The 9,565-nt window shown below is 41.7% G+C and overlaps 2 protein-coding genes across 6 annotated transcripts in view; both read right to left on the bottom strand.

The window, feature by feature from the left end:
• ZNF615 (zinc finger protein 615) overlaps window positions 1-2,356 on the bottom strand; it is a 24,186-nt gene extending 21,830 nt beyond the window's left edge. The window contains exons 1-2 of one of the 3 annotated variants that reach the window (XM_037729728.1): window positions 1,683-1,766; window positions 772-809 (exon numbers count right to left, since the gene is read on the bottom strand). Coding sequence is in view for 2 of the 3 variants with exons in the window: in XM_017503902.2 (XP_017359391.1) it covers window positions 1,683-1,712 (30 nt within the window). In the remaining variant the exon portion in view is untranslated. Of the gene's footprint in view, window positions 1-771; window positions 810-1,682 lie in introns of all 3 variants that reach the window. The other 2 variants (XM_017503904.2, XM_017503902.2) reach the window with 2 other exon arrangements.
• A 2,471-nt stretch (window positions 2,357-4,827) lies between these two features.
• ZNF614 (zinc finger protein 614) overlaps window positions 4,828-9,565 on the bottom strand; it is a 15,311-nt gene continuing 10,573 nt past the window's right edge. For all 3 annotated transcript variants that reach the window (XM_037729734.1, XM_017503919.2, XM_017503918.2), the window contains 3 exons: window positions 9,330-9,456; window positions 8,979-9,074; window positions 4,828-8,643 (listed from right to left, as the gene is read on the bottom strand). In XM_037729734.1, the coding sequence (XP_037585662.1) occupies window positions 7,121-8,643; window positions 8,979-9,074; window positions 9,330-9,363 (1,653 nt within the window). In that variant the 5' untranslated portion in view covers window positions 9,364-9,456 and the 3' untranslated portion in view covers window positions 4,828-7,120. The remainder of the gene's footprint in view (window positions 8,644-8,978; window positions 9,075-9,329; window positions 9,457-9,565) is intronic.

Genomic DNA, 9,565 nt, shown 5'->3' with positions numbered 1-9,565 from the left:
CACTCATGTTACCCAGGCTGGAGTGCAATGGCACGATCTCAGCTCACCGCAACCTCCGCCTCCTGGGTTCAGGCAATTCTCCTGCCTCAGCCTCCTGAGTAGCTGGGATTACAAGCACGCACCACTATGCCCACCTAATTTTTTGTATTTTTAGTAGAGACGGGGTTTCACCATGTTGACCACGATGGTCTTGATCTCTTGACCTCGTGATCCACCCGCCTTGGCCTCCCAAAGTGCTGGGATTACAGGCTTGAGCCACCGCGCCCGGCCAATATTTCTATAGGTTCAAAAATTTTCGCAAAAATATGTTAGGCAGAGAGAAAAATATTGTAATACTAAGATGACCAAATATAAAATAAATATCTAAAATTAATTGATCTTTCATTATAGATTATAAGGAACGGAGAGTCAGAAAGCAATACACTGCAATAAAAGTAATAGTCTAAATTGAAGATGAAAGGCAGGAAAAACAAAATTCATAGATAAATGGATAATCATAAAACCTTCCTAAAAATGATACCTCAACATTTAAAAACACTTCACTTCTAACAAACACACGCATAAACAATGTGAATGCACTCATAGTACCACCGGTTCAAACAGTAAAAACAACTTGTAAATGTTTATTACATAATATAAAGTAAAAGAGAAAACAGTAGTACCATTTACATAATTTATCTGAATAATGAATATTAAGCACATAACATACATGTCTAAAATTGAAATATTCTAAAAATTTGACAAAGGTTATCTTTCAGTAACCGAGTTTACCATGGCAGAGCTGTTATCTTACTGGTGTCAGGAAGAACCTGAAAAGAAACATCCAAGAGGAATATACTAGAAACTTGCAGACAAAGGGTAGAAGCCATATCTTAAATATAAAAGATACTACTTTTATGTGTGCTAGATGATTGATCTCGTTGAAAACTTCCATTTTTGAAGATTCAAGACCAAGGGGTGATGGAGGGTGCCAAAGGGGATTTAAAAACCATTCGTGGAGAAGGGTCTTGGGCAGAAGGGGAATACTAATGATCATCAATTCTGTTCCAGTAGCCAGGGCTGGGGCTCAACACACCACCTGCCATGCTTCCCAGGCCTCCAGAGCTGCAGCCCACACATCTGTAGCAGTAACACAACTGCCACCCGGATTAATTCCAAAACCTTCACCAGAAATCTCCTTACCTTAACCCCCAAGACAGTTCCTCAGTCACTTAGTACCAAACACAACCCGAACCATAAACCTAATAGCTGACGAAACAAACCCTCCAGTTCGCGATCATTGAGCCCCGTCAAAGGACAACAGCAAAGACATCAGAATGTGGCGTGGGCACTCAGTAGCAGATCTCTAGAGATTTTTAACCACAAACCACACTAGGACCCTGTGACTGGTCCCAGAGGCACCCCGATCACACCCACCCACACCCACCTACACACACCCACCCACCCACACCCACCCACACACACCCACCAACCCACACACACACACATCCCAACAGGGACCCCTTAGAGCGCCCTTGCGATAGGAATCGCACCCACGCTAAGCTCCTGAAAGAATTCCACTGGCGTAATCAAACGCTGGCGCCAACAGACCCGGGTCCATCACCACTGTCCACGAACACGCCCAGCCACAGACCGAATTTCCTCCCCCGTAACCACAGTGACCGCCCAGTGACTGAACTTACTTCCCAGAAGTTGGTCAGCTCCGGCCTCATCTCTCAGCCTCCTCACTGCCTTACGGCAACTACCGAGGGCGGAAGCGTTCCCAGTGTTTGCTCAGAAGCAAAATGGCCGCGCCCTCGTCACCGTAGCCCCATGGGGGCCTCCATCTTTGAGTATCTGTCGTACACAAGGCCAAGGGGCCGTTTTGGCGCTGGTCACCGGAAATGGCCGGGAAGATGAAAGGGCACCGAAGCCGTCACATGTCGTGGTGCCTCAATCCTTCATAAATACGGGTCCATATACGGAGGCTCCAGTTTACACAAGACAAAAATGGCGTGGAAGTAAATCCCTTTTAGCGAGCTGAGTAGAAGGCCAAGCTGGCCGCGACGTTTACACTCTGTACAAAGGTTGGGAAACAGCCCCTTGTGAGGGAAAAGGAGAACTGGCCGAGAGGGGACACATCGGCCCCATGGCCGGATTTCTCGCAGAAAGTGGCTTGAAGCGCCTTTTGACGCAGAAGAGGGCTGCTAGCTACGCTGACGGAACAGGGGTGGCAGTCACAGACTAGGTAATGAAAACGGTTGGAACGTGCCAAAATTACATTGAGCCAAAGGCATGGGGAAAAGCCAGTAAAAGCCAAAACGTATAGTTCCCAAGGCGAAGGGCTGAGCCTGGGACGGAGGCGGGACTTCTCTCTTTTACCCGGGTGGAGCCAAAGATGAGGGCAGGACTCAGGAGAAGTGGCCAGAAATTAAGGGAACAGGACCACTTCAGGGAAAAATAACATTGGAAGAAAGGGGCGAAGGAAAGGAAATCCTTCCTTCCTAGCCTCCTTCCCTCCCTCCTTCCTTCCTTCCCTTTTTGTAGTACAGTCTGTTATTACCCATATTAAAGTTTTCCTTCTCTTTGAGCCATGAATTTTAAGAATTAATTCAATAGAAGGCTGGGCGCGGTGGCTCAAGCCTGTAATCCCAGCACTTTGGGAGGCCGAGGCGGGTGGATCACGAGGTCAGGAGATCGAGACCATCCTGGTCAACATGGTGAAACCCCGTCTCTACTAAAACTACAAAAAATTAGCTGGGCATGGTGGCGCGTGCCTGTAGTCCCAGCTACACAGGAGGCTGAGGCAGGAGAATTGCCTGAACCCAAGAGGCGGAGGTTGCGGTGAGCCGAGATCGCGCCACTGCACTCCAGCCTGGGTAACAAGAGCGAAACTCCGTCTCCAAAAAGAAAAAAAAGAATTAAATAGAACTCATCTTTGTGAGAACAAATGTGTGCAGGGATATTTATGGTATCGATTTGACAATTATGAGGAGATAATTTTGTGGTTATTGCATAACTTTTTCCTGTATCTCTATATTCACATCTTTGGATAGTATACACCATTGTGACTCTGACCAATGTGTCCAATAGGACAGTACCAAGTGTAACACAGAAGTCAGAAATAAGCTTGCTTATAGAGGCTTGCTTTGTCTCGTAGAGATCTAACACATTGTAATAAAGCACCTCCCCCCACTAGCCTTTTGTTGACTCTGTAAATAAAGGCCTCATCCATTCCAGCAGAAGTCCAAATAAGTGAAAAAAACTATTTAGACCACGCAACCTCAGTCAAAATCCAACCACTAGAGCCTTCAGCCCAGCAGTCCCAATTGTTACTCAACTCTGTGGACAGGCATAAACCCATGGGTGTGTGGGGGTCACCTAATCTGCCATCCAGGTGCTTATTCCTGCTCTTAGCCAAGGAGGACGTGCCAGCCTGGTGGGTGTCCAAGTAGGGAGGAGCCCTCACTCTTGGATCACCGTAAGAGGTGAGACACCTTGGTCAGCAGGACAATGGAAAAGTCAGGTGTGCCTTCTTCTGTAGGGCCACCCGGCAATGATACAGCCTGTCTGCAAATCATGATCTCTGCCTGAGGGAGCCACATGAGCAGAGGATGCCAAAGGCCTTGGGAACCCACCCCTTGCACTAGATTTAATGACTGCCCTGCTGGATTTTGGACTTTCATGGAACCTGTAGCCCCTTTCTGTGGCTTTCACCCTTTTGGAATGAGAATATTTACCCAATGTCTATATCCCCATTGTATCTTGGAAGCAAATAACTTGATTTTACAGGCTCACATGTAGAAGTGGCTTGCCTTGTCTCAGAATAGAGTTTGGACTTTTGAGTTAATGCTGGAATGAATTAAGACTTTAGGGGACTGTTAGGAAGGCATGATGGTATTTTGCAATGTGAGGACATAAGATTTGTGGGAGAGGAGGACCAGGGCTGAATGATATAGCTTGGATATTTGTCCCTGCCCAAATCTCATGTTGAAATGTAATAGTCAGTGTCAAAGGTGTGGCTTGGGAGGTGTTTGGGTCATGGGGGCAGATCCTTCATGGGGGTTTGATGCTGCCCTTGCAATAGTGAGTACTAGCAAGATCTAGTTATTTGAGCGTGTGGCACCTACCACCCTCCACTCTGTCTTGCTCCTGCTCCCTCTTCACCTTCCACCATGATTGTAAGCTTCCTGTGGCTTCCCCAGGACCAGATGTCAGTACTATGCTTCCTGTACAGCCTGCAGAACCATGAGCCAATTAAACATCTTTTCTTATAAATTACCCAGCCTCAAGTATTTATTTATAGAAAAGCAAGAACAGCAAAAAACATGCTGTCTCTACTTTAAAAAAAAAAAAAAAAGCCAGGCCTGATGGGACACACATATAGTCCCACTTACTTGGGAGGCTGAGGCAGGAAGAACAATTGAACCTATGAGTTTGAGATTGAACTATAATTGCACCACAGCACAAGACCCTCTCTCTCTTTTTTTTTTTTTTCCAGTCAGAGTCTTACTCTGTCGCCCAGGCCTGGAATGCAGTGGCAGGATCTCAGCTCACTGCAACCTCCACCTCCTAGGTTCAAGTGATTCCTGCCTTAGCCTCCCAAGTAGTTGGGATTACAGGTGCCCACCACCACACCTAGCTAATTTTTTGGTGTATTTTTAGTAGAGACAGGGTTTCACCATGTTGGCCAGGCTGGTCTTGGACTCCTGACCTCAAGTGATCTGCCTGCCTCGGCCTCTCAAGAGACCCTATCTCTTAAAATAGAAAAGAAAGAGGTTAAGATTGTAAATCCTAAAAAACAAACAAAAAACAAACAAAAAAACACCAAAAGCAAAATCCTGTATATAAATTTCACAGCATCTTTATTTATAACACTTCAAAATCAGGAAAACAGTGCAAATATCTCTCATAGGTGAATGGATAAACAAACTAGTATATCATATATGTATGCTACTCCCTAATACAAACAACTTTCATCTGATTAGATGATGGTAAAAAAATAATAATAAAACAACTATTCATCAACTCATATAAACCTTAGGAGTAATTTGCTGAGTAACAAAAATGCAAAAAGCTTACATACTCTCTATCAATAAAAATTTATATAAAATTTATAAAAACCATTTATAAAAACAATTTTATCACATTCATGAAATTATTAAATTACACTGATGGAAAGGAAAAGAGTGGGTGGCAGAGTTAGGTTTGGATGGAGTGTAAGCATAAAAAGGTAGTATGAGGGAGTTTGTGTTCATTAAACAGTTTTATGTGGTTGCGGTGGTTACACGAATCTATACATGTAATACAACTTTAAGAGTCAAAAGAAAAAAGAAAAAAAACATAAAAACTAGTGAAACCCCAGATAAGATTATTTACTGGCAAAACCTCTAGACTATTTTTGCAATTACTTTTGAGTTCAATTTTATTTAAGTTGAAGATGTTTTTATAAACCAATAAATCTTAGTTAAGCACATCCAAATATGTTGTTATGTTAATATATTTAACATATTCAGTTTCTTTTTAAACTACTTCAGTTTGCTAAATGTACAATTAAGCCTAGAGCCAAAGAAAGGAAAAAGCTAATCATAATATGTAGTGGTCATAGATCATTCCTGTCTGGTTCTGAGGTATTTTCTGACACCAATAAATTCTCCAATTCTCTCACACCAACTGGGTGTTCTACAATTCAGTTCTGACACTAACTACTCCAAGTCAGTGCAGATCTACAAGTTAAGGGGCTCAGTCCAACAAGACTGCCCGCACATCAGATGCCACTCACAAGGACAACCTGCACTTCTGAATGACTGGTGATAAATTCAGAGTTCCCACTACCCCTGCTCAGGTTTGATAATTTGCTACAGGGCTCACAGAACTCAAGAAAACACTGTACTTTGTTTTATTGGTTATAAAGGATGCAAATGAACACTCAGATGAAGAGGTACACAGAGTAAAGCCTGAAAGGGTCCTCCTAATCTCAGGAGCCTCTGTCCCTATGAAGTTGGGGGTGTATACCCTCCTGGGATATTTGGAGTTCTCTTAATCTCACTGTCTAATCTCCCGTCCCCCTCCCCTTCCAGGAGGCAGGAGAAATGGGACACAAAATTTCCATCCTCTAGTTACTTGATCTTCCTAGGGAACAGCCACATCCTGAGGCTGTCTAGGTGACCAACTATAAGTTACCTCAGTAGCATAGTCAGGTGTAATTAAAAGGGCAGTGCTATGAATAACAACAACAAAAAGAACCATCCTATTACTCATGAAATTCTAAGGATCTTAGGAGCTCTGTGCCAGGAACTAAGGACAAAGACCAAATGTATGTCTTATTATACCACAATTTTACATAACAGTAAAAATAAACAGTGATGAGAACAGAGTATATTATGGAATCATTGGCAAGGCAACTGAAAATACACACCAGGTGTATTAGCTGATGTATAAGGTTATGAAGAAAAAGCACTCAAACATTCATCATTTTTACCACATTTCATGCCTTCATGAGCTCTTGATATTTTGCTAACAGTGTTCCACATTTGATAGCATGTTCATAACAATTTTACTTTCCATGTGACTTCCTGACAAATGATGAAGCAGAATGCGTCACTGAAATCCTGCCATTAATACTGTTACCTTAAATTTATTCTCCAGTGTAAACTTTGACACTCACTGAGGTCATATTTCTGAGTAAAGGCTTTGTCATGGTCATCATGTTTCTATCAACAATAAGCTCACTTATGTTGAAATCTATGATGAAACTTGATAATAAAGTCTATCTTTCCAGAGAAGACTTTTCCTAGTCTCTGCCTTCACAGAATTTATCTGTGTACACTTTTCAGATATATGAACAAAAGTTATTGCTCAAGACATTTTCACATTAATATATTATAGTTTATTCAACATGTTTTCATTAACAGAAAATATGAGGTAAAAGACCACTAAAGGCACTACCTTATTTACTGTATTCATCAAGTTTATCTCTAGGGCAAATTATTTTACCTCCTGAGGACACACATCTGATAACAGGCAGCACCATGTTTATGTTCCGATTTGCTAGAGACACACTGATGTTTAAAAAACTCTGAGGTGCCACAAAAGGCATTTCCATAGTCACGTGCTAGTAGGGTTTTCATTATGCATGAGTTCACTTATAAGGATGGAGCTGTGACTCCCCATTACAGGAATTTTCAACTTGACTGATTCTATTATCCATTTCTCTTATGTGCATCTTCTTATGCTTGACAAGGTTTGATAAGTGGGAGAAGGCTTTCTCACAATCACTGCATCCATAGGGCCTCTCTCCTGTGTGCGTTCTTTGATGTACATTGAGTACTGACTTTGTGGTGAAGGCTTTTCCACATTCATTGCACTCATAAGGTTTCTCTCCTGTGTGAATTCTCTGATGGGTAATGAGACCGTATTTGTGTGAATAGGATTTTCCACACTCAGTACATACAAAGGGAGTCTTTCCTGTATGACATCTCTCATGTTGTATGAGGCATATTTTCTGGCTGAAGGCTTTACCACATTCATTGCATTCATAGGGTTTTTCTCCTGTATGAGTTCGCTGATGTATAATAAGAGTACGCTTTGTGGTGAAGCCTTTACCACATTCGTTGCATATGTAAGATTTCTCTCCTGTATGAGTTCGCTGATGTATAATGAGAGTGCGTTTGACGGTGAAGCCTTTTCCACATTCGCTGCATATGTAAGATTTTTCTCCTGTATGGGAGCGCTGATGTACAATGAGATTGCTCTTCACGGTAAAGCCTTTTCCACATTCACTGCATATATAGGGTTTCTCTCCAGTATGAGTTCGCTGATGTACAACAAGATAGCGCTTCATGGTGAAGCCTTTTCCACATTCACTGCATATATAGGGTTTCTCTCCTGTATGAGTTCGCTGATGTACAATGAGATTGCTCTTCACAGTGAAACCTTTTCCACATTCGTTGCACACATAAGGTTTCTCTCCGCTATGAGTTCGCTGATGAGCAATTAGATAGCGCTTCATTGTAAAGCCCTTTCCACACTCACTGCACATATAGGATTTCTCTTCTGTATGGGTTTGTTGATATGCAATGAGACTACTCTTCATAGTAGAGCCTTTTCTATATTCACTGGGTATACAGATTTTGTCTCTTGCATTAGTTTTCAGATGCTTACTAAACAGGACACTTCTGGACAACTTCTCACACTGACCACTTCCAGGATTCTCTTCTATATGAATGTTCTCATGGTAAATGAGCTGAGACTTCCTAAGGAAGGTTTGCTCACTTTCAATGCATGCATGGGGTTTCTCAATTTTCTGAGTCCTCTGATGCTTAAATACTTGGAATTTTGTATGGATGCATTTTGAATTTTCAGAAAATCTAGTTTTAGTATGTGTATGTTCATGCTTACCATGTAGAAGGGTTTTCTCACTTCCAATAAACTCAACAGGGTTATTTATTCCATGTCTTCTCTTCTGGTTGATTAAACTTAAACTTGATTTCAAGTTTTTTCTGTACAAGCCAAATGTATCATGATTTTGCACTAGAGGAAAATTTGTCTTGCTAAGATGTACAATATTTCTAAATGCATTCTGTCCATTGTATTGCTGCATGCTCTTCAGAAATCTTTGGTTTGGAGAGTGCTCTTGCAGATGACTGTCAACTTTCCTGATTCCTAAGAAAGAACAGAATAACAAATTCTTCCTTGAGAATTGTATGAAATAAAAATGCTTATGAGATGATTTGCTGGGGGCTGGCTCTTTATTGTCAACTCTATGATCCCAGTATAAAAGGAAATTATGAAGATGTAAGATGAAATAAGTAAGAAACAGATGAAGAAAAGATAAAAAGTCTTTAAAACTATAACAACATTTAAAAAGTTATCAGATGGGGAGATGAGTATATAGAGTAGCTGGTTAGGTATCCTCAGATGTTTTACATCTGTGACACCTTTCCTTAATGACTAAATTAAGACTCCGATCGCCACTGTCCTTGCTGGTTCTCACTTACCTGGACAATTTTTATTCTGGATTTTAGCATCTGTTATCCATGGTTCTTGTCCATGTGCCAACTTGGATAGTGCATCTGGTTTGCTAGTTTGATACCCTGTTCATGAGGAAAGACAAACACAAACATACTGAATCGGAGTCCAGTATGTCAAGATGGGAAAATAATACATTCAATTTCAAAGTAAGCATTCTCTCTTAGAAGAGATTATAATATCACTTTGGGTCAGAGAGGGGACTTGAAAATGTAACTCTTCCAAACACCATAGTGACTATAAAGCTTTGATTAGGTGAGCCTAGGGCAGTGTCTGGGCATTGTAGGCCCATCTAGGTAACACAGGGGAACTATTCTTACCCAGTGATACCAGGTGGTTATAGTTCTCCACCATCACATCCCGGTACAGGTCCTTCTGAGCAGTGTCTAGGAGCTGCCACTCCTCCCAGCTGAATTCCACAGCCACGTCCTCCAGGGTCAGTGATTCCTGTAATTACAAAGTCCTATTTAATATGATATAAACTCCTATTGTTAATATAAAAGTATGAGATAATTTTTTTAAATTTTCACAATACAGCCTGCATCTATATTCCTTT

The sequence above is a fragment of the Cebus imitator genome, unplaced genomic scaffold (genome assembly GCF_001604975.1).
Source record: "Cebus imitator isolate Cc_AM_T3 unplaced genomic scaffold, Cebus_imitator-1.0 Scaffold316, whole genome shotgun sequence".
Lineage (NCBI taxonomy): Eukaryota > Metazoa > Chordata > Mammalia > Primates > Cebidae > Cebus > Cebus imitator.
This window is presented reverse-complemented; position numbering and strand designations above follow the sequence as displayed.